This window comes from Oncorhynchus nerka, linkage group LG12 (genome assembly GCF_034236695.1).
Source record: "Oncorhynchus nerka isolate Pitt River linkage group LG12, Oner_Uvic_2.0, whole genome shotgun sequence".
NCBI lineage: Eukaryota > Metazoa > Chordata > Actinopteri > Salmoniformes > Salmonidae > Oncorhynchus > Oncorhynchus nerka.
The window spans coordinates 72,019,614-72,044,609 of record NC_088407.1 but is presented as its reverse complement, the minus strand read 5'-3'; the positions used below and the strand labels follow the sequence as shown (position 1 = coordinate 72,044,609).

The following is a 24,996-nucleotide window of genomic DNA, read 5'->3' as shown; positions in this document are numbered from 1 at the left end:
GGATGGGAGGAGAGAGAGGGACATGGATGGGAGGAGAGAGAGGACATGGATGGGAGGAGAGAGAGGACATGGATGGGAGGAGAGAGAGGACATGGATGGGAGGAGAGAGAGGACATGGATGGGAGGAGAGAGAGAGGACATGGATGGGAGGAGAGAGAGGACATGGATGGGAGGAGAGAGAGAGGACATGGATGGGAGGAGAGAGAGACATGGATGGGAGGAGAGAGAGGACATGGATGGGAGGAGAGAGAGGACATGGATGGGAGGAGAGAGAGAGAGGGACATGGATGGGAGGAGAGAGAGGGACATGGATGGGAGGAGAGAGAGGACATGGATGGGAGGAGAGGACATGGATGGGAGGACATGGATGGGAGGAGAGAGAGACATGGATGGATGGAGAGAGAGAGACATGGATGGGAGGAGAGAGAGGACATGGATGGGAGGAGAGAGAGGACATGGATGGGAGGAGAGAGAGGACATGGATGGGAGGAGAGAGAGAGGACATGGATGGGAGGAGAGAGAGGACATGGATGGGAGGAGGACATGGATGGGAGGAGAGAGAGGACATGGATGGGAGGAGAGAGAGAGGACATGGATGGGAGGAGAGAGAGGACATGGATGGGAGGAGAGAGAGAGGACATGGATGGGAGGAGAGAGGACATGGATGGGAGGAGAGGATGGATGGGAGGAGAGAGAGGACATGGATGGGAGGAGAGAGAGGACATGGATGGGAGGAGAGAGAGAGGACATGGATGGGAGGAGAGAGGACATGGATGGGAGGAGAGAGAGGACATGGATGGGAGGAGAGAGAGGACATGGATGGGAGGAGAGAGAGGACATGGATGGGAGGAGAGAGAGAGGACATGGATGGGAGGAGAGAGAGAGGACATGGATGGGAGGAGAGAGAGGACATGGATGGGAGGAGAGAGAGGACATGGATGGGAGGAGAGAGAGAGGACATGGATGGGAGGAGAGAGAGAGGACATGGATGGGAGGAGAGAGAGGACATGGATGGGAGGAGAGAGAGAGAGGACATGGATGGGAGGAGAGAGAGGACATGGATGGGAGGAGAGAGAGACATGGATGGGAGGAGAGAGAGGACATGGATGGGAGGAGAGAGAGGACATGGATGGGAGGAGAGAGAGGACATGGATGGGAGGAGAGAGAGGACATGGATGGGAGGAGAGAGAGGACATGGATGGGAGGAGAGAGAGGACATGGATGGGAGGAGAGAGAGGACATGGATGGGAGGAGAGAGAGGACATGGATGGGAGGAGAGAGAGGACATGGATGGGAGGAGAGAGAGGACATGGATGGGAGGAGAGAGAGGACATGGATGGGAGGAGAGAGAGAGGACATGGATGGGAGGAGAGAGAGGACATGGATGGGGAGGAGAGAGAGGGACATGGATGGGAGGAGAGAGAGGATGGGAGGAGACATGGATGGGAGGAGAGAGAGAGACATGGATGGGAGGAGAGAGGAGGATGGGAGGAGAGAGGACATGGATGGGAGGAGAGAGAGGACATGGATGGGAGGAGAGAGAGAGACATGGATGGGAGGAGAGAGAGAGACATGGATGGGAGGAGGAGAGGACATGGATGGGAGGAGAGAGAGGACATGGATGGGAGGAGAGGACATGATGGGAGAGAGGACATGGATGGGAGGAGAGAGAGAGGACATGGATGGGAGGAGAGAGAGGACATGGACATGGATGGGAGGAGAGAGAGGACATGGATGGGAGGAGAGAGAGGACATGGATGGGAGGAGAGAGAGAGACATGGATGGGAGGAGGAGAGACATGGATGGGAGGAGATGGATGGGAGGAGAGAGAGAGGGACATGGATGGGAGGAGAGAGAGAGGACATGGATGGGAGGGAGAGAGGACATGGATGGGAGGAGAGACAGGACATGGATGGGAGGAGAGAGAGGACATGGATGGGAGGAGAGAGAGGACATGGATGGGAGGAGAGAGAGGACATGGATGGGAGGAGAGAGAGGACATGGATGGGAGGAGAGAGAGGACATGGATGGGAGGAAAGAGAGAGGACATGGATGGGAGGAGAGAGAGACATGGATGGGAGGAGAGAGAGAGGACATGGATGGGAGGAGAGAGAGGGACATGGATGGGAGGAGGGAGAGGACATGGATGGGAGGAGAGAGAGGACATGGATGGGAGGAGAGGACATGGATGGGAGAGAGACATGGATGGGAGGAGAGAGACATGGATGGGAGGAGAGAGGACATGGATGGGAGGAGAGAGAGAGGACATGGATGGGAGGAGAGAGAGAGAGGATGGGAGGAAAGAGAGAGGGACATGGATGGGAGGAGAGAGAGGACATGGATGGGAGGAAAGAGAGACATGGATGGGAGGAGAGAGAGGATGGGACATGGATGGGAGGAGAGAGAGGACATGGATGGGAGGAGAGAGAGGACATGGATGGGAGGAGAGAGAGGGACATGGATGGGAGGAGAGAGAGGACATGGATGGGAGGAGAGAGAGAGGGACATGGATGGGAGGAGAGAGAGGACATGGATGGGAGGAGAGAGAGGACATGGATGGGAGGAGAGAGAGGACATGGATGGGAGGAGAGAGAGGACATGGATGGGAGGAGAGAGAGGACATGGATGGGAGGAGAGAGGACATGAGGGAGGAGGACATGGATGGGAGGAGAGAGAGGACATGGATGGGAGGAGAGAGAGGACATGGATGGGAGGAGGAGAGAGAGAGATGGACATGGATGGGAGGAGAGAGAGACATGGATGGGAGGAGAGAGAGAGGACATGGATGGGAGGAGAGAGAGGACATGGATGGGAGGAGAGAGAGAGGACATGGATGGGAGGAGAGAGAGAGGACATGGATGGGAGGAGAGAGAGGACATGGATGGGAGGAGAGAGAGGACATGGATGGGAGGAGAGAGAGAGGACATGGATGGGAGGAGAGAGAGGGAGGACATGGATGGGAGGAGAGAGGACATGGATGGGAGGAGAGAGATGACATGGATGGGGAGGAGAGAGAGAGGACATGGATGGAGGAGAGAGGACATGGATGGGAGGACATGGATGGGAGGAGAGAGAGAGGACATGGATGGGAGGAGAGAGAGAGGACATGGATGGGAGGAGAGAGAGGACATGGATGGGAGGAGAGAGAGGATGGGACAGGGGATGGGAGGAGAGAGAGGACATGGATGGGAGGAGGAGAGAGGACATGGATGGGAGGAGATAGAGAGAGAGGACATGGATGGGAGGAGAGAGAGGACATGGATGGGAGGAGAGAGAGAGGACATGGATGGGAGGAGGAGAGGAGAGGACATGGATGGGAGGAGAGAGAGGGACATGGATGGGAGGAGAGAGAGGACATGGATGGGAGGAGAGAGAGGACATGGATGGGAGAGAGAGAGGACATGGATGGGAGGAAAGAGAGAGGATATGGATGGGAGGAGAGAGAGGACATGGATGGGAGGAGAGAGAGGACATGGATGGGAGGAGAGAGGACATGGGTGGGAGGAGGGAGAGGACATGGATGGGAGGAGAGAGAGGACATGGATGGGAGGAGAGAGAGGACATGGATGGGAGGAGAAGAGAGAGGACATGGATGGGAGGAGAGAGAGGGACATGGATGGGAGGAGAGAGGACATGGATGGGAGGAGAGAGGGACATGGATGGGAGGAGAGAGAGGACATGGATGGGAGGAGAGAGAGAGGACATGGATGGGAGGAGAGAGAGGACATGGATGGGAGGAGAGAGAGAGGACATGGATGGGAGGAGAGAGAGAGGACATGGATGGGAGGAGAGAGATGGGAGGAGAGGATGGATGGGAGGAGAGAGAGGACATGGATGGGAGGAGAGAGAGAGGACATGGATGGGAGGAGAGAGAGAGGACATGGATGGGAGGAGAGAGAGAGGACATGGATGGGGAGAGAGAGAGGACATGGATGGGAGGAGAGAGAGGACATGGATGGGAGGAGAGAGAGGACATGGATGGGAGGAGAGAGAGGACATGGATGGGGAGGAGAGAGAGGACATGGATGGGAGGAGAGAGAGGACATGGATGGGAGGAGAGAGAGGACATGGATGGGAGAGAGAGAGGGACATGGATGGGAGGAGAGAGGACATGGATGGGAGGAGAGGAGAGAGGACATGGATGGGAGGAGAGAGAGGACATGGATGGGAGGAGAGAGAGGACATGGATGGGAGGAGGGAGAGAGAGGACATGGATGGGAGGAGAGAGAGGGACATGGATGGGAGGAGAGAGAGGGACATGGATGGGAGGAGAGAGAGGACATGGATGGGAGGAGAGAGGACATGGATGGGAGGAGAGAGAGAGGGACATGGATGGGAGGAGAGAGAGAGGACATGAGGGAGGAGGACATGGATGGGAGGAGAGAGAGAGGACATGGATGGGAGGAGAGAGAGGACATGGATGGGAGGAGAGAGAGAGGACATGGATGGGAGGAGAGAGAGGACATGGATGGGAGGAGAGAGAGGACATGGATGGGAGGAGAGAGAGGACGGGACATGGATGGGAGGAGAGAGAGAGGACATGGATGGGAGGAGAGAGAGAGGACATGGATGGGAGGAAAGAGAGAGGACATGGATGGGAGGAGAGAGAGCGGACATGGATGGGAGGAGAGAGAGGACATGGATGGGAGGAGAGAGAGAGGACATGGATGGGAGGAGAGAGAGGCTGCTGAGACCAGTGCTAGAACAGGAACATGCCCTGCTAATTGAGAGTGTCAATCATATTTTTCTTGTTTAGAGATTAGATGATCAGAGATTAACCTAAAATTAGCCTACAAGAGCAATGCACAGTTGAACCCCAGTCGGTCTGATAAGGATCAACAAGCCATCCATGTCGTACCATTAACAGGATCATCAAGACTAGAGCAGTCAGGCGTCTCCGATCCGATACCATCTCCTGCTTTCCTGGCTGAGATCCAATCTTGGGTATAAAGATGAGCTGCCCCCCTCTAAACAGGGGGGGTGGATGGTGGGGGGGTATACAAGGCAGGGCACCTCCTGTATTGCATTTGGTGATGCCTGATTTGTATTGTGTATGTGTTGCATAGATAACAGGGTTTGGGGGTGGGAGAAGGAGCCCCAGACCTGTTCATCATTTCAGAGGTGTAGCAGCCAGGGTTTACCCTAATTTACTCAATTCAATTGACCTGCTAGCCAGCTAAATCTCCATAGGGTTCCCTGCTAAGAAAGAGAACGGAATGTCCCAAATGGCTTCCTATTCCCTATTTAGTGCACTACTTTTGACCAGAGCCCTATGGTAGTGTACTACATAGGAAATAGGCTGCCATTTGGAATGCAGCAGGTTCCTAGGTGGGATATTGACCTGCATTTGTGCATGGGAGTCTAAACAGAACTGACTGGGTGGTCAAGCAAATCAACTGTTTTATTTATGCAGGCAGAAAGAGGTCATATCATCATGTTGACCCATTCTGTCCCCTTTTTCATTTTTTATTTATTTAACCTTTATTTAACTAGGAAAATCAGTTAAGAACCAATTCTTCTTTACAATGACGGCCTTGTTCAGGGGCAGAATGTCAGCTCCGGGATTTGATCTAGCAACCTTTCGGTTACTGGCCCAACGCTACCTTCGACCCATACTTGGCTACCTTTTGACAAATAAAAACAATCTCACTCTTTTCTTTATCTGGTGCATTAACAGTAGAGGAAGAGGTGCAATGGAGGAACTGTGTGTGTGTGTTCACCTGTAGCTGGTCCCATTTGTGTGTCATGGCATTGACTCGCTCGTGGAAGTCCGGGGGCAGCTGTGCTCCGCTCCTCCGCAGGCTCTCGGCCCAGCCCAGGAGGTCTGTCTTCTTAGGGAGCCACATCCTCATCTCCACACTGTTCCCCTGGGGACAGACACATGAAAGTGTCATCCATTACACTGGTGAACACAGCATTGACTACTATGTCATCCATTACACTGGTGAACACAGCACTGACGATGTCATCCATTACACTGGTGAACACAGCACTGACAATGTCATTCATTACACTGGTGAACACAGCACTGACTATGTCATCCATTACACTGGTGAACACAGCACTGAACACAGCACTGACTATTACACTGGTGAACACAGTCATCACTGACATGTCATCCATTACACTGGTGAACACAGCACTGACTATGTCATCCATTACACTGGTGAACACAGCACTGACTATGTCATCCATTACACTGGTGAACACAGCACTGACGATGTCATCCATTACACTGGTGAACACAGCACTGACTATGTCATCCATTACACTGGTGAACACAGCACTGACGATGTCATCCATTACACTGGTGAACACAGCACTGACTATGTCATCCATTACACTGGTGAACACAGCACTGACGATGTCATCCATTACACTGGTGAACACAGCACTGACGATGTCATCCATTACACTGGTGAACATGACCATTACACTGGTGAACACAGCACTCCATTACACTGACTATGTCATCCATTACACTGGTGAACACAGCTGACTGTCATCCATTATGTCATCCATTAACACTGACTATGTCATCCATTACACTGGTGAACACAGCACTGACTATGATCCATTACACAGCACTGACTATGTCATCCATTACACTGGTGAACACAGCACTGACTATGTCATCCATTACACTGGTGAACACAGCACTGACTATGTCATCCATTACACTGGTGAACACAGCACTGACTGTCATCCATTACACTGTCACAGCATTATCAGCACAGCACTGACTATGTCATCCATTACACTGGTGAACACAGCACTGACGATGTCATCCATTACACTGGTGAACACAGCACTGACTATGTCATCCATTACACTGGTGAACACAGCACTGACGATGTCATCCATTACACTGGTGAACACAGCACTACTATGTCATCCATTTACACTGGTGAATTACACAGCACTGACTATGTCATGTCATCCATTCATCATTACACTGGTGAACACAGCACATCCATTACACTGACTATGTCATCCATTACACTGGTGAACACAGCACTGACTATGATTACACTGGTGAACTATGTCATCCATTACACTGGTGAACATCATCATTACACTGGTGAACATGTCAGCAGCACTGACTATGTCATGAACACAGCACTGTCATCCATTACACTGGTGAACACAGCACTGACTATGTCATCCATTACACTGGTGAACACAGCACTGACTATGTCATCCATTACACTGGTGAACACAGCACTGACTATGTCATCCATTACACTGGTGAACACAGCACTGACTATGTCATCCATTACACTGGTGAACACAGCACTGACGATGTCATCCATTACACTGGTGAACACTGCAACCCCCCTGCTGCACACAAAGGCAAACAAACATTTGTATTAATACAAGCGCTGATATTTTGTGCCATAAACTGAGCATGTGTGTGTTTAACTCTGCGTCTGTAAGCAGGTCTCCATCCAGCCTTATACAGTCTGAAGTTTACATACACGTAGGTTGGAGTCATTAAAACTCGTTTTTCAAACACTCCACAAATTTCTTGTTAACAAACTATAGTTTTGGCAAGTCAGTTAGGACGTCTACTTTGTGCATGACACAAGTCATTTTTTCAACAATTGTTTATCACAATCCCAGAACAACAGCAAATGAACCTTGTGAAGATGCTGGAGGAAACAGGTACAAAAGTATCTATATCCACAGTAAAACGAGTCTCATATCGACATAACCTGAAAGGCCGCTCAGCAAGGAAGAAGCCACTGCTCCAAAACCGCCATAAAAAAGCCAGACTATGGTTTGCAACTGCACATGGGGACAAAGATCGTACTTTTTGGAGAAATGGCCTCTGGTCTGATGAAACAACAATAGAACTGTTTGGCCATAATTACCATCGTTATGTTTGGAGGAAAGAGGGGGAGGCTTGCAAACCGAAGAACACCATCCCAACCATGAAGCACGGGGGTGACAGCATCATGTTGTGGGGGTTCTTTGCTGCAGGAGGGACTGGTGCACTTCACAAAATAGATGGCAAATGAGGTAGGAAAATTATGTGGATATATTGAAGCAACAGCTCAAGACATCAGTCAGGAAGTTAAAGCTTGGTTGCAAATGGGTCTTCCAAATGGACAATGACCCCAAGCATACTTCCAAAGTTGTGGCAAAATGGCTTAAGAACAACAAAGTCAAGGTATTGGATTGGCCATCACAAAGCCCTGACCTCGATCCTATAGAAAATGTATGGGCAGAACTGAAAAAGCGTGTGCGAGCAAGGAGGCCTACAAACCTGACTCAGTTACACCAGCTCTGTCAGGAGGAATGGGACAAAATTCACCCAACTTATTGTGGGAAGCTTGTGGAAGGCTACCTGAAACGTTTGACCCAAGTTAAACAATTTATAGGCAATGCTACCAAATACTAATTGAGTGTATGTAAACTTCTGACCCACTGGGAATGTGATGAAAAAAATAAAAGCTGAAATAAATCAATCTCTCTACTATTATTCTGACATTTCACATTCTTAAAATAAAGTGCTGATCCTAACTGACCTAAGACAGGGAATTTTTACTAGGATTAAATGTCAGGAAATGAGTTAAATGTATTTGGCTAAGGTGTATGTAAACTTCTGACTTCAACTGTTTAAAGTACAGTAGCTACATGTCGGATGAAAAAAGGGCTGATTTTGTCGGTGAACTTTCCAAATGTCGACAAAACAAAATACGCTAGATGATGAGAGAAATGGCGGTGGAAACGCCTTTATGTGAAAATATTGATACAATAACCATCACATCGAAGTAAACTTGGAGTCACCCGATGATATTTTGTGTAGTCCTCCCATTGCGAAAGCATGCAGTTTTCGAAACTACATATGAAATAAGTTCCGATGAACTTCACAGAGTGGTGAAAGTGCAAAGTGATGAGCCTGATGCTCCTTTCCCATAAATATCTAAGGTCTTATTCTGATGACATGATGATCAATACTTGGCTTCCTTTTGAGAAATAAAAATAATCTCACTCTTTCGTCCATAATAATCTCATCATGTAGGCTATACCTGCACTGTATCTGCGATCGAGCTGTTGGCTGGAGCACACATGCCAAGACCAGACAGGACACATTTGCTAGATAATGCAACATGTTCAGTGTCAAAACCATCAGAAGTGTTGAAAATGTGATGGAAACCCATTTAACTTGTATTTTGTACTCAGTACATGGGAGTTTAACTGTGAAATGTATGTGCACTAAGTCATCACAAACTGCCTTTTAGACACAACAAATACATTTGATGAAAACATCTCTGGTGGGAAAATGAGCATTTTGTTTTTATGCAAATTTTTGAATATTTGCATGAAAATCTGTCGCCAATTGGATGGAAACCTACATTGTGTTTGTGTATATACACCAACAAGGAACTTCTTCAGAGAAGGACATCAGTAATACATTCTTTCAACAGAAATGTAATTGGACAGAACTCACATTTTGTATAGATAAACTATACATATTATAGAATGGAATATGTTTAAAAACGGACATTTTCAGTTAAATTGCTGAGGAAAAGCTTACTGTAACAGTATGAAAATTGAAGCTCTTCAATCTCACTTCTTTTTGGTTAATTTCTCAGTCTTCCCTCCCGTTTCATTTTCTGCATCAGTAGCTACTTGATTCTAGTTTTCGGTTGTCATTTATCATTACAGCCCAGTCACATTTTAATATTTTCTAACTGTCCTCAGTCCAGGAACCATTTTTCATACTTTTTTTAATGGTGACTGTATCACACTTCCTCTAAAGTCCATCCCTTTCTGATGTTTAATAGCGCCACCTGTAAAAGTAAATGTGTTACTGTCTAACTATCAGGAAATGGTCCAATTTATTTGTTGACAGCAAATATTGATTTCAGGACTCTTCTTGTGTTTAAAAATGGCACACCATTGATGGAAAGTCAAAACATTGCAGGAGAATAAAGTAGATACGTGATTAAAATGCATGAGATCCAGAACTGGGAGATTAATGCTGAGAAGGATCTTTGATCAAATACACTGAATGCACTGGTGAGTTACAGCCCCCAGCCTGTGTCAACGCTAGAATAGCCAAGATTCTGCATACCTTAAATAAAGTTGTGAAATAGCTTTGGTAGGATCACAGGACAAAGTAATATAGTACACCTGTGCACAACATTCGAGAGCACAGCTTTAAAACCTGTTAGGGATAGGGGGCAGCATTTTCACTTTGGATTAATTGCGTGCCCATAGTTAACTGCATCCTACTCTGTCCTAGATGCTAATATATGCATATTATTATTACTATTGGATAGAAAACACTCTGAAACTTTCTAAAACTGTTTGAATTATGTCTGTGAGTATAACAGAACTTTATAGGGCAGGCAAATTTCCAAACAGGAAGTGGAAATTCTGGGGCTGGTCGAATTTCAAGTCATCGCCTATTCAAGTCATCGCCTATTCACATCCAAACAAGATATGGATATGTTCGCACTTCCTACGCCTTCCACTAGATGTAAACAGTCAGTAGAACATGGAATGAAGCCTCTAGTGTGATATATGACCGGATGGGAGGGGAATGAGTCAGTGGTCTGGCAGAATGCCAGTTAACATTACTGTTGATATCGCCTGCGTTCCATGACTCTGTAGACAAAAACGAATGCTCCGGTTGGAACGTTATTGGATATATACGTAAATAACATCCCGAAGGTTGATTCTCTACTTAGTTTGACCAGTTTCGACCTGGAATATAACTTTTTGAAGTTTTCGTCCGAGTTCGCCTGGACCAGCGCCAGCTTTTGGACATGTGAACTAACCGTGCTAGCAAAAGCAGCTAATTACGTGTGGGGGCAAAGGAATATAACTGTGTGCTCTCAAAAAAAATAGAGTCACGTGGTAAAAAGATGAGAAAAAATCATCAAGAATTCAAAACTTTAATTCATTCCACATATTAATGAGTAAGTACAAAAGACTGGAAATGTCAGCAGAAATGCAGTCATACATAAACATTTCATTCTATTAAATTAAAGTTTGTTCAGAGTCTGTAATGTGTTGGACAACAGAAGTACGACTCCATGAAGTGAGTTGGATGCCTCCGTATGTAAATGTTTTATACACAGTTATATAGTTAACACATTGCCAGCCACCATGAACCAGGCACTATGAAAACTCAGTTAACATCTTAACATAATCCACATTCTTTACAGGTGAAACATGACCACATATTAATCATAAAGATGACATTAAATGAGAATATTCACACATTCCAGTGCTTGTAAATACTAAGCTTGTAAATGCTTGTTAAGCCTAGCAATGGAATAACTGACAAAATAGCATGTTGTGGTGGTAGAGATTGACTCAAGAGAATCCTCTATAGGGAATATGATCTCTTTTACCAACAAAGCCAACAAATATGATAATTACTTCATCAATTTGGGGGCGGGGGGCGTTCATTGATGTCGTGCCAAGCCAACATCCTCACTATCTACAATTTGCTGTTGACAGAGTCAAAGGAGAGGAAGACGGCTGGAGAGGAGAGGAGGAGAGAGAGCCCCTGCAGCTGATGAGAGAGAGAGAGCCCCTGCAGCTGATGAGAGAGAGAGAGCCCCTGCAGCTGATGAGAGAGAGAGCCCCTGCAGCTGATGAGAGAGAGAGCCCCTGCAGCTGATGAGAGAGAGAGCTGATGAGAGAGAGCCTGCAGCTGATGAGAGAGAGAGCCCCTGCAGCTGATGAGAGAGAGAGAGAGAGCACCTGCAGCTGATGAGAGAGAGCCCCTGCAGCTGATGAGAGAGAGCCCCTGCAGCTGATGAGAGAGAGAGAGAGCCCCTGCAGCTGATGAGAGAGAGAGCCCCTGCAGCTGATGAGAGAGAGAGCCCCTGCAGCTGATGAGAGAGAGAGCCCCTGCAGCTGATGAGAGAGAGAGCCCCTGCAGCTGATGAGAGAGAGAGAGCCCCTGCAGCTGATGAGAGAGAGCCCCTGCAGCTGATGAGAGAGAGCCCCTGCAGCTGATGAGAGAGAGAGCCCCTGCAGCTGATGAGAGAGAGCCCCTGCAGCTGATGAGAGAGAGAGCCCCTGCAGCTGATGAGAGAGAGAGCCCCTGCAGCTGATGAGAGAGAGAGCCCTGCAGCTGATGAGAGAGAGAGAGAGCCCCTGCAGCTGATGAGAGAGAGAGCCCCTGCAGCTGATGAGAGAGAGAGAGCCCTGCAGCTGATGAGAGAGAGAGAGCCCCTGCAGCTGATGAGAGAGAGAGCCCCTGCAGCTGATGAGAGAGAGAGAGCCCCTGCAGCTGATGAGAGAGAGAGAGCCCCTGCAGCTGATGAGAGAGAGAGCCCCTGCAGCTGATGAGAGAGAGAGCCCCTGCAGCTGATGAGAGAGAGAGAGCCCCTGCAGCTGATGAGAGAGAGAGAGCCCCTGCAGCTGATGAGAGAGATCCCTGCAGCTGATGAGAGAGAGAGCCCCTGCAGCTGATGAGAGAGCCCCTGCAGCTGATGAGAGCCCCTGCAGCTGATGAGAGAGAAGAGCCCCTGCAGCTGATGAGAGAGAGAGAGCCCCTGCAGCTGATGAGAGAGAGAGCCCCTGCAGCTGATGAGAGAGAGAGCCCCTGCAGCTGATGAGAGAGAGCCCCTGCAGCTGATGAGAGAGCCCCTGCAGCTGATGAGAGAGAGAGCCCCTGCAGCTGATGAGAGAGAGAGCCCCTGCAGCTGATGAGAGAGAGAGCCCCTGCAGCTGATGAGAGAGAGAGAGCCCCTGCAGCTGATGAGAGAGAGAGAGCCCCTGCAGCTGATGAGAGAGAGAGAGCCCCTGCAGCTGATGAGAGAGAGAGAGCCCCTGCAGCTGATGAGAGAGAGAGAGCCCCTGCAGCTGATGAGAGAGAAGAGCCCCTGAGAGAGAGAGAGCCCCTGCAGCTGATGAGAGAGAGAGAGCCCCTGCAGCTGATGAGAGAGAGAGAGCCCCTGCAGCTGATGAGAGAGAGAGAGCCCCTGCAGCTGATGAGAGAGAGAGCCCCAGCTGATGAGAGAGAGAGCCCCTGCAGCTGATGAGAGAGAGCCCCCCTGCAGCTGATGAGAGAGAGAGAGCCCCTGCAGCTGATGAGAGAGAGCTGATGAGCCCCTGCAGCTGATGAGAGAGAGCCCCTGCAGCTGATGAGAGAGAGAGCCCCTGCAGCTGATGAGAGAGAGAGCCCCTGCAGCTGATGAGAGAGAGAGCCCCTGCAGCTGATGAGAAGAGAGAGCCCCTGCAGCTGATGAGAGAGAGAGAGCCCTGCAGCTGATGAGAGAGAGAGAGCCCCTGCAGCTGATGAGAGAGAGAGCCCCTGCAGCTGATGAGAGAGAGAGCCCCTGCAGCTGATGAGAGAGAGAGCCCCTGCAGCTGATGAGAGAGAGAGCCCCAGCTGATGAGAGAGAGAGAGCAGCTGATGAGAGAGAGCCCCTGCAGCTGATGAGAGAGAGAGCCCCTGCAGCTGATGAGAGAGAGCCCCTGCAGCTGATGAGAGAGAGAGCCCCTGCAGCTGATGAGAGAGAGAGAGCCCCTGCAGCTGATGAGAGAGAGAGCCCCTGCAGCTGATGAGAGAGAGAGAGCCCCTGCAGCTGATGAGAGAGAGAGAGAGCCCCTGCAGCTGATGAGAGAGAGAGAGCCCCTGCAGCTGATGAGAGAGAGAGAGCCCCTGCAGCTGATGAGAGAGAGAGAGAGCCCCTGCAGCTGATGAGAGAGAGAGAGCCCCTGCAGCTGATGAGAGAGAGAGAGCCCCTGCAGCTGATGAGAGAGAGAGCCCCTGCAGCTGATGAGAGAGAGAGAGCCCCTGCAGCTGATGAGAGAGAGAGCCCCTGCAGCTGATGAGAGAGAGAGCCCTGCAGCTGATGAGAAGAGAGCCCCTGCAGCTGATGAGAGAGAGAGCCCCTGCAGCTGATGAGAGAGAGCCCCTGCAGCTGATGCCCCTGCAGCTGATGAGAGAGAGAGCCCCTGCAGCTGATGAGAGAGAGAGAGCCCCTGCAGCTGATGAGAGAGAGAGAGCCCCTGCAGCTGATGAGAGAGAGAGAGCCCCTGCAGCTGATGAGAGAGAGAGAGCCCCTGCAGCTGATGAGAGAGAGAGAGCCCCTGCAGCTGATGAGAGAGAGAGCCCCTGCAGCTGATGAGAGAGCCCCTGCAGCTGATGAGAGAGAGAGCCCCTGCAGCTGATGAGAGAGAGAGCCCCTGCAGCTGATGAGAGAGAGAGAGCCCCTGCAGCTGATGAGAGAGAGAGCTGATGAGAGAGAGAGTCCCCTGCAGCTGATGAGAGAGGCCCCTGCAGCTGATGAGAGAGAGAGAGAGCCCCTGCAGCTGATGAGAGAGAGAGAGCCCCTGCAGCTGATGAGAGAGAGGCCCTGCAGCTGATGAGAGAGAGAGCCCCTGCAGCTGATGAGAGAGAGAGAGCCCCTGCAGCTGATGAGAGAGAGAGATCCCTGCAGCTGATGAGAGAGAGAGAGCCCCTGCAGCTGATGAGAGAGAGAGCCCCTGCAGCTGATGAGAGAGAGAGCCCCTGCAGCTGATGAGAGAGAGAGAGCCCCTGCAGCTGATGAGAGAGAGAGAGCCCCTGCAGCTGATGAGAGAGAGAGCCCCTGCAGCTGATGAGAGAGAGAGAGCCCCTGCAGCTGATGAGAGAGAGAGCCCCTGCAGCTGATGAGAGAGAGAGCCCCTGCAGCTGATGAGAGAGAGAGCCCCTGCAGCTGATGAGAGAGCCCCTGCAGCTGATGAGAGAGAGAGCCCCTGCAGCTGATGAGAGAGAGAGCCCTGCAGCTGATGAGAGAGAGAGCCCCTGCAGCTGATGAGAGAGAGCCCCTGCAGCTGATGAGAGAGAGAGCCCCTGCAGCTGATGAGAGAGAGAGAGAGCCCCTGCAGCTGATGAGAGAGAGAGAGCCCCTGCAGCTGATGAGAGAGAGAGCCCCTGCAGCTGATGAGAGAGAGCTGAGAGAGAGCCCCTGCAGCTGATGAGAGAGAGAGCTGAGAGCCCCTGCAGCTGATGAGAGAGAGAGCCCCCTGCAGCTGATGAGAGAGAGAGAGAGCCCTGCAGCTGATGAGAGAGAGAGCCCCTGCAGCTGATGAGAGAGAGAGAGCCCTGCAGCTGATGAGAGAGAGAGCCCCTGCAGCTGATGAGAGAGAGAGAGCCTGCAGCTGATGAGAGAGAGAGAGCCCCTGCAGCTGATGAGAGAGAGAGCCCCTGCAGCTGATGAGAGAGAGAGAGAGCCCCTGCAGCTGATGAGAGAGAGAGAGCCCCTGCAGCTGATGAGAGAGAGCCCCTGCAGCTGATGAGAGAGAGAGCTGATGAGCCCCTGCAGCTGATGAGAGAGAGAGAGCCCCTGCAGCTGATGAGAGAGAGAGCCCCTGCAGCTGATGAGAGAGAGAGCCCCTGCAGCTGATGAGAGAGAGAGAGCCCCTGCAGCTGATGAGAGAGAGAGAGCTGATGAGCCCCTGCAGCTGATGAGAGAGAGAGAGCCCCTGCAGCTGATGAGAGAGAGAGAGCCCCTGCAGCTGATGAGAGAGAGCCCTGCAGCTGATGAGAGAGAGCCCTGCAGCTGATGAGAGAGAGAGCCCCTGCAGCTGATGAGAGAGAGAGCCCCTGCAGCTGATGAGAGAGAGAGAGCCCCTGCAGCTGATGAGAGAGAGAGCCCCTGCAGCTGATGAGAGAGAGAGCCCCTGCAGCTGATGAGCTGATGAGAGAGAGCCCCTGCAGCTGATGAGAGAGAGAGCCCCTGCAGCTGATGAGAGAGAGAGAGCCCCTGCAGCTGATGAGAGAGAGAGCCCCTGCAGCTGATGAGAGAGAGAGAGAGCCCCTGCAGCTGATGAGAGAGAGAGAGCCCCTGCAGCTGATGAGAGAGAAGAGCCCCTGCAGCTGATGAGAGAGAGAGCCCCTGCAGCTGATGAGAGAGAGAGAGCCCCTGCAGCTGATGAGAGAGAGAGAGCCCCTGCAGCTGATGAGAGAGAGAGCCCTGCAGCTGATGAGCCCCTGATGATGAGAGAGAGAGAGAGCCCCTGCAGCTGATGAGAGAGAGAGCCCCTGCAGCTGATGAGAGAGAGCCCCTGCAGCTGATGAGAGAGAGCCCCTGCAGCTGATGAGAGAGAGAGCCCCTGCAGCTGATGAGAGAGAGAGCCCCTGCAGCTGATGAGAGAGAGAGAGCCCCTGCAGCTGATGAGAGAGAGCCCCTGCAGCTGATGAGAGAGAGCCCTGCAGCTGATGAGAGAGAGAGCCCCTGCAGCTGATGAGAGAGAGAGCCCCTGCAGCTGATGAGAGAGAGAGAGCCCTGCAGCTGATGAGAGAGAGAGAGCCCCTGCAGCTGATGAGAGAGAGAGAGCCCCTGCAGCTGATGAGAGAGAGAGAGCCCCTGCAGCTGATGAGAGAGAGAGCCCCTGCAGCTGATGAGAGAGAGAGAGCCCCTGCAGCTGATGAGAGAGAGAGAGCCCCTGCAGCTGATGAGAGAGAGAGCCCCTGCAGCTGATGAGAGAGAGAGCCCCTGCAGCTGATGAGAGAGAGAGAGCCCCTGCAGCTGATGAGAGAGAGAGCCCCTGCAGCTGATGAGAGAGAGCCCCTGCAGCTGATGAGAGAGAGAGCCCCTGCAGCTGATGAGAGAGAGAGCCCCTGCAGCTGATGAGAGAGAGAGAGCCCCTGCAGCTGATGAGAGAGAGAGAGCCCCTGCAGCTGATGAGAGAGAGAGAGCCCCTGCAGCTGATGAGAGAGAGAGCCCCCCTGCAGCTGATGAGAGAGAGAGCCCCTGCAGCTGATGAGAGAGAGAGAGCCCCTGCAGCTGATGAGAGAGAGAGCCCCTGCAGCTGATGAGAGAGAGAGAGAGCCCCTGCAGCTGATGAGAGAGAGAGCCCCTGCAGCTGATGAGAGAGAGAGAGCCCCTGCAGCTGATGAGAGAGAGAGAGAGAGCCCTGCAGCTGATGAGAGAGAGAGCCCCTGCAGCTGATGAGAGAGAGAGCCCTGCAGCTGATGAGAGAGAGAGAGCCCCTGCAGCTGATGAGAGAGAGATGAGCCCCCTGCAGCTGATGAGAGAGAGAGCCCCTGCAGCTGATGAGAGAGAGAGCCCCCTGCAGCTGATGAGAGAGAGAGCCCCTGCAGCTGATGAGAGAGAGAGCCCCTGCAGCTGATGAGAGAGAGAGAGAGCCCTGCAGCTGATGAGAGAGAGAGAGCCCCTGCAGCTGATGAGAGAGAGAGCCCCTGCAGCTGATGAGAGAGAGAGAGCCCCTGCAGCTGATGAGAGAGAGAGAGCCCCTGCAGCTGATGAGAGAGAGAGAGCCCTGCAGCTGATGAGAGAGAGAGAGCCCCTGCAGCTGATGAGAGAGAGCCCCTGCAGCTGATGAGAGAGAGCCCCTGCAGCTGATGAGAGAGAGAGCCCCTGCAGCTGATGAGAGAGCCCCTGCAGCTGATGAGAGAGAGAGCCCCTGCAGCTGATGAGAGAGAGAGAGCCCCTGCAGCTGATGAGAGAGAGAGAGCCCCTGCAGCTGATGAGAGAGAGAGCTGATGAGAGAGAGCCCCTGCAGCTGATGAGCCCCTGCAGCTGATGAGAGAGAGAGCCCCTGCAGCTGATGAGAGAGAGAGCCCCTGCAGCTGATGAGAGAGAGAGAGAGCCCCTGCAGCTGATGAGAGAGAGAGAGCCCCTGCAGCTGATGAGAGAGAGAGCCCCTGCAGCTGATGAGAGAGAGAGCCCCTGCAGCTGATGAGAAGCCCCTGCAGCTGATGAGAGAGAGAGAGCCCCTGCAGCTGATGAGAGAGAGAGAGCCCCTGCAGCTGATGAGAGAGAGAGAGCCCTGCAGCTGATGAGAGAGAGAGAGCCCCTGCAGCTGATGAGAGAGAGCCCTGCAGCTGATGAGAGAGAGAGAGCCCCTGCAGCTGATGAGAGAGAGAGCCCCTGCAGCTGATGAGAGAGAGAGCCCCTGCAGCTGATGAGCCTGCAGCTGATGAGAGAGAGAGCCCCTGCAGCTGATGAGAGAGAGCCCCTGCAGCTGATGAGAGAGAGCCCCTGCAGCTGATGAGAGAGAGAGAGAGCCCCTGCAGCTGATGAGAGAGAGAGAGCCCCTGCAGCTGATGAGAGAGAGAGAGCCCCTGCAGCTGATGAGAGAGAGAGAGCCCCTGCAGCTGATGAGAGAGAGCCCCTGCAGCTGATGAGAGAGAGAGAGCCCCTGCAGCTGATGAGAGAGAGAGCCCCTGCAGCTGATGAGAGAGAGAGAGAGCCCCTGCAGCCCTGAGAGATGAGAGAGAGCCCCTGCAGCTGATGAGAGAGAGAGAGAGAAGCCCCTGCAGCTGATGAGAGAGAGAGAGCCCCTGCAGCTGATGAGAGAGAGCCCCTGCAGCTGATGAGAGAGAGAGAGCCCCTGCAGCTGATGAGAGAGAGAGCCCCTGCAGCTGATGAGAGAGAGCCCCTGCAGCTGATGAGAGAGCCCCTGCAGCTGATGAGAGAGAGAGAGCCCCTGCAGCTGATGAGAGAGAGAGCCCCTGCAGCTGATGAGAGAGAGAGAGCCCCTGCAGCTGATGAGAGAGAGAGAGCCCCTGCAGCTGATGAGAGAGAGAGAGCCCCTGCAGCTGATGAGAGAGAGAGAGCCCCTGCAGCTGATGAGAGAGAGAGAGCCCCTGCAGCTGATGAGAGAGAGAGCCCTGCAGCCCCTGCAGCTGATGAGAGAGAGAGCCCCTGCAGCTGATGAGAGAGAGAGAGCCCCTGCAGCTGATGAGAGAGAGCCCTGCAGCTGATGAGAGAGAGAGAGCCCCTGCAGCTGATGAGAGAGAGAGAGCCCCTGCAGCTGATGAGAGAGAGAGCCCCTGCAGCTGATGAGAGAGAGCCCCTGCAGCTGATGAGAGAGAGAGCCCCTGCAGCTGATGAGAGAGAGAGAGAGCCCCTGCAGCTGATGAGAGAGAGAGCCCCTGCAGCTGATGCCCCTGCAGCTGATGAGAGAGAGAGCCCCCAGCTGATGAGAGCCCTGCAGCTGATGAGAGAGAGAGCCCCTGCAGCTGATGAGAGAGAGAGCCCCTGCAGCTGATGAGAGAGAGAGCCCCTGCAGCTGATGAGAGAGAGAGAGCCCCTGCAGCTGATGAGAGAGAGAGAGCCCCTGCAGCTGATGAGAGAGAGAGAGCCCCTGCAGCTGATGAGAGAGAGAGAGCCCCTGCAGCTGATGAGAGAGAGAGAGCCCCTGCAGCTGATGAGAGAGAGAGAGCCCCTGCAGCTGATGAGAGAGAGAGAGAGCCCCTGCAGCTGATGAGAGAGAGAGAGCCCCTGCAGCTGATGAGAGAGAGAGAGAGAGCCCCTGCAGCTGATGAGAGAGAGAGAGCCCCTGCAGCTGATGAGAGAGAGAGAGCCCCTGCAGCTGATGAGAGAGAGAGCCCCTGCAGCTGATGAGAGAGAGCCCCTGCAGCTGATGAGAGAGAGAGCCCCTGCAGCTGATGAGAGAGAGAAGCCCCTGCAGCTGATGAGAGAGAGAGCCCTGCAGCTGATGAGAGAGAGAGAGCCCCTGCAGCCCCTGCAGCTGATGAGAGAGAGAGCCCCTGCAGCTGATGAGAGAGAGAGAGAGCCCCTGCAGCTGATGAGAGAGAGCCTGAGCCCCTGCAGCTGATGAGAGAGAGAGAGAGAGCCCCTGCAGCTGATGAGAGAGAGAGCCCCTGCAGCTGATGAGAGAGAGAGCCCCTGCAGCTGATGAGAGAGAGAGAGCCCCTGCAGCTGATGAGAGAGAGAGAGCCCCTGCAGCTGATGAGAGAGAGAGAGAGCCCCTGCAGCTGATGAGAGAGAGAGAGAGCCCCTGCAGCTGATGAGAGAGAGAGAGCCCCTGCAGCTGATGAGAGAGAGAGAGCCCTGCAGCTGATGAGAGAGAGAGAGCCCCTGCAGCTGATGAGAGAGAGAGCCCCTGATGAGAGAGAGAGAGCCCCTGCAGCTGATGAGAGCTGATGAGAGAGCCCCTGCAGCTGATGAGAGAGAGAGCCCCTGCAGCTGATGAGAGAGAGAGCCCCTGCAGCTGATGAGAGAGAGAGCCCCTGCAGCTGATGAGAGAGAGAGAGAGCCCTGCAGCTGATGAGAGAGAGAGAGCCCCTGCAGCTGATGAGAGAGAGCCCCTGCAGCTGATGAGAGAGAGAGAGAGCCCCTGCAGCTGATGAGAGAGAGAGAGCCCCTGCAGCTGATGAGAGAGAGAGCCCCTGCAGCTGATGAGAGAGAGAGCCCCTGCAGCTGATGAGAGAGAGAGCCCCTGAGCCCCTGCAGCTGATGAGAGAGAGAGAGCCCCTGCAGCTGATGAGAGAGAGAGCCCCTGCAGCTGATGAGAGAGAGAGAGCCCCTGCAGCTGATGAGAGAGAGAGAGCCCCTGCAGCTGATGAGAGAGAGAGCCCCTGCAGCTGATGAGAGAGAGCCCCTGCAGCTGAGCCCCTGCAGCTGATGAGAGAGAGAGCCCCTGCAGCTGATGAGAGAGAGAGAGCCCCTGCAGCTGATGAGAGAGAGAGAGAGCCCCTGCAGCTGATGAGAGAGAGAGAGCCCCTGCAGCTGATGAGAGAGAGAGAGCCCCTGCAGCTGATGAGAGAGAGAGAGCCCCTGCAGCTGATGAGAGAGAGAGAGCCCCTGCAGCTGATGAGAGAGAGAGAGCCCTGCAGCTGATGAGAGAGAGAGAGCCCCTGCAGCAGCTGATGAGAGAGAGAGAGCCCTGCAGCTGATGAGAGAGAGAGAGCCCCTGCAGCTGATGAGAGAGAGAGCCCCTGCAGCTGATGAGAGAGAGAGAGCCCCTGCAGCTGATGAGAGAGAGAGAGCCCCTGATGAGAGAGAGAGCCCTGCAGCTGATGAGAGAGAGAGAGCCCCTGCAGCTGATGAGAGAGAGAGAGAGCCCTGCAGCTGATGAGAGAGAGCCCCTGCAGCTGATGAGAGAGAGAGCCCCTGCAGCTGATGAGAGAGAGAGATGCCCTGCAGCTGATGAGAGAGAGAGCCCTGCAGCTGATGAGAGAGAGAGAGAGCCCTGCAGCTGATGAGAGAGAGAGCCCTGCAGCTGATGAGAGAGAGAGAGCCCCTGCAGCTGATGAGAGAGAGAGAGCCCCTGCAGCTGATGAGAGAGAGAGAGCCCTGCAGCTGATGAGAGAGAGAGAGCCCCTGCAGCTGATGAGAGAGAGAGCTGATGCCCCTGCAGCTGATGAGAGAGAGAGAGCCCCTGCAGCTGATGAGAGAGAGAGCCCCTGCAGCTGATGAGAGAGAGAGAGAGAGAGAGCCCTGCAGCTGATGAGAGAGAGCCCCTGCAGCTGATGAGAGAGAGAGCCCCTGCAGCTGATGAGAGAGAGAGAGCCCCTGCAGCTGATGAGAGAGAGAGAGAGCCCCTGCAGCTGATGAGAGAGAGAGAGAGCCCTGCAGCTGATGAGAGAGAGAGCCCCTGCAGCTGATGAGAGAGAGAGCCCCCTGCAGCTGATGAGAGAGAGAGAGCCCTGCAGCTGATGAGAGAGAGAGAGCCCCTGCAGCTGATGAGAGAGAGAGCCCCTGCAGCTGATGAGAGAGAGAGCCCTGCAGCTGATGAGAGAGATGAGAGAGAGAGAGAGGAGAGAGAGAGAGCCCTGCAGCTGATGAGAGAGAGAGAGAGAGCCCCTGCAGCTGATGAGAGAGAGAGAGAGCCCCTGCAGCTGATGAGAGAGAGCCCCTGCAGCTGATGAGAGAGAGAGCCCCTGCAGCTGATGAGAGAGAGAGAGAGAGAGCCCCTGCAGCTGATGAGAGAGAGAGAGCCCCTGCAGCTGATGAGAGAGAGAGAGCCCCTGCAGCTGATGATAGAGAGAGAGCCCCTGCAGCTGATGAGAGAGAGAGCCCCTGCAGCTGATGAGAGAGAGAGAGCCCCTGCAGCTGATGAGAGAGAGAGAGAGCCCTGCAGCTGATGAGAGATGAGAGAGAGAGTCCCTGCAGCTGATGAGAGAGAGAGAGCCCTGCAGCTGATGAGAGAGAGAGAGACCCTGCAGCTGAGAGAGAGAGCCCCTGCAGCTGATGAGAGAGAGAGCCCTGCAGCTGATGAGAGAGAGAGAGCCCCTGCAGCTGATGAGAGAGAGAGCCCCTGCAGCTGATGAGAGAGAGAGCCCCTGCAGCTGATGAGAGAGAGAGGAGAGCCCCTGCAGCTGATGAGAGAGAGAGCCCCTGCAGCTGATGAGAGAGAGAGCCCCTGCAGCTGATGAGAGAGAGAGCCCCTGCAGCTGATGAGAGAGAGAGAGAGCCCCTGCAGCCCCTGCAGCTGATGAGAGAGAGAGAGAGCCCCTGCAGCTGATGAGAGAGAGCCCCTGCAGCTGATGAGAGAGAGAGAGCCCCTGCAGCTGATGAGAGAGAGAGCCCCTGCAGCTGATGAGAGAGAGAGAGCCCCTGCAGCTGATGAGAGAGAGAGAGAGCCCCAGCTGCAGCTGATGAGAGAGAGAGCCCCTGCAGCTGATGAGAGAGAGAGCCCTGCAGCTGATGAGAGAGAGAGAGCCCCTGCAGCTGATGAGAGAGAGAGAGCCCCTGCAGCTGATGAGAGAGAGCCCCTGCAGCTGATGAGAGAGAGCCCCTGCAGCTGAGAGAGAGAGAGCCCCTGCAGCTGATGAGAGAGAGAGAGAGAGAGAGAGAGAGCCTGCAGCTGATGAGAGAGAGAGAGCCCCTGCAGCTGATGAGAGAGAGAGAGCCCCTGCAGCTGATGAGAGAGAGAGAGAGCCCCTGCAGCTGATGAGAGAGAGAGAGCCCCTGCAGCTGATGAGAGAGAGAGCCCCTGCAGCTGATGAGAGAGAGAGAGCCCCTGCAGCTGATGAGAGAGAGAGAGCCCCTGCAGCTGATGAGAGAGAGAGAGCCCCTGCAGCTGATGAGAGAGAGAGCCCCTGCAGCTGATGAGAGAGAGAGAGAGCCCCTGCAGCTGATGAGAGAGAGAGAGCCCCTGCAGCTGATGAGAGAGAGAGAGAGCCCCTGCAGCTGATGAGAGAGAGAGCCCCTGCAGCTGATGAGAGAGAGAGAGCCCCTGCAGCTGATGAGAGAGAGAGAGCCCCTGCAGCCCTGCAGCTGATGAGAGAGAGAGAGCCCCTGCAGCTGATGAGAGAGAGAGCCCCTGCAGCTGATGAGAGAGAGAGCCCCTGCAGCTGATGAGAGAGAGAGCCCTGCAGCTGATGAGAGAGAGAGAGAGCCCCTGCAGCTGATGAGAGAGAGAGAGCCCCTGCAGCTGATGAGAGAGAGAGAGCCCCTGCAGCTGATGAGAGAGAGAGCCCCTGCAGCTGATGAGAGAGAGAGCCCCTGCAGCTGATGAGAGAGAGAGAGCCCCTGCAGCTGATGAGAGAGAGCCCCTGCAGCTGATGAGAGAGAGAGCCCCTGCAGCTGATGAGAGAGAGAGAGCCCCTGCAGCTGATGAGAGAGAGAGAGCCCCTGCAGCTGATGAGAGAGAGCCCCTGCAGCTGATGAGAGAGAGAGCCCCTGCAGCTGATGAGAGAGAGAGAGCCCCTGCAGCTGATGAGAGAGAGAGAGAGCCCCTGCAGCTGATGAGAGAGAGAGAGCCCCTGCAGCTGATGAGAGAGAGAGAGCCCATGCAGCTGATGAGAGAGAGAGAGCCCCTGTAGCTGATGAGAGAGAGAGAGCCCCTGCAGCTGATGAGAGAGAGAGAGAGAGAGCCCCTGCAGCTGATGAGAGAGGGGCTCTGTCTCCCTGATATATGGACAAGCTCCAGCCATGAAAGAACAGGAAGAAATATTCAGTGTGTTCTTTAAGAGGAAAAAGTAAACATCAAACCCTTGATTCAGATATAATTCTAGACTGTTTTTGAAAAATGGAAGCACTAAGTTGTTGAGTGGGGTTTTGTGTGTGTGTGCGTGCGTGACTGAGTGAGTGAGTGTGTGTAATGAAAATCACCCCGGTTGAAAAAATTCTGCTCTAACGGGTCTGGAACAAAAGGCCTTGAAACACTGTTAATTGTCACCATGGTGACCAGAAGAATAAGCCATTTTACAACTGGTATAGAAGGCTCACATTGAGCTCCCAGTGAGTCAAGAGTTTCTTTTTTTTCTGCTTCTTAGTGTTAAAGAACAAGGTGCCCAGTCACTCTGGGGTCAGCTACAGACCCAGGAGAATTTCCACCGGCTGTTCCAGATTTCATCTAGCGTGGAATCTTTCTGTGTTTAATGAAAGACACACAGAAGACGAAAAAAACCTTTAAAAGAAGCAAACAAATTGGATAAACAATGTGATCATTCAGGGAACCATGAATTCAGAGAAAAGGTTGAGTCAAGAGAAGTGTAGGATGCTATTGGCCCATACAATGTGAATTCTGACCTGTGGCCCAAGGAACCATGGGAATTCTGTCACTGGCATAACTGCAGACAGTAGTGATAACACTAGGTTAGGTGGACGGCAAGACGGAATCCTCCCCTCTCCGTCCCTCCCTCCATCATTCTGTCCAAAGCGGATGCATTACACAGATTTCCAAAGTGCCAATGAGAAACTCAAGAGGATGAATAGACAAAGAAGTGCCCAGTCAGCCCACAGATTGGTAAAGAAAAAAGGAACAGCAGGGTCTTTGATTTATTTGTGAAAAAAAAACTTGCTAGTGGACATCTAAACTCCTTACAATAGCTTCTCGTTTGAAATTCTATGATCAGGGTCAAAATATTGTTATATTCTCTTTTTAACAACCACTCTCAGTTGGACATTTGTTGAATAATCTCCCTCCCTCCCTCCTTCGCTCTCTCCCCCTCCCCCTCCCCTCCCTCCCCTCCCTCCCTCCCCTCCCCTCTCCCTCCCCTCCCCCTCCCCTCCCCTCCCCCTCCCTCCCTCCCTCCCCTTCCCTCCTCCCTCCCCCCCCTCCCTCCCTCCCTCCCTCCCTCCCTCCCTCCCTCCCTCCCTCCCTCCATCCCCTCTCCCCCCCCCCCCCCCTCCCTCCCTCCCCCTCCCCTCCCCCTCCCCTCCCCCTCCCCTCCTCCCTCCCTCCCCCTTCCCTCCCTCCCTCCCTCTCCCTCCCTCCCTCCCTCCCTATAGGCAGCCCATGGCTAATGCCATTCAGTGGCAAACAAAGACAGTCTTTATCCCAGCCCTGGGTCCTAAGCTCAGCTGCATG

General features: G+C 53.3%; 1 protein-coding gene across 1 annotated transcript in view; it reads right to left on the bottom strand.

Moving 5' to 3' along the window:
• LOC115138826 (A-kinase anchor protein 6-like) overlaps positions 1 to 24,996 on the bottom strand; it is a 269,377-nt gene that overhangs the window by 68,812 nt on the left and 175,569 nt on the right. Inside the window, 1 exon segment of the mRNA XM_065025785.1 lies at positions 5,721 to 5,867. Within this exon segment, the coding sequence (XP_064881857.1) occupies positions 5,721 to 5,867 (147 nt within the window).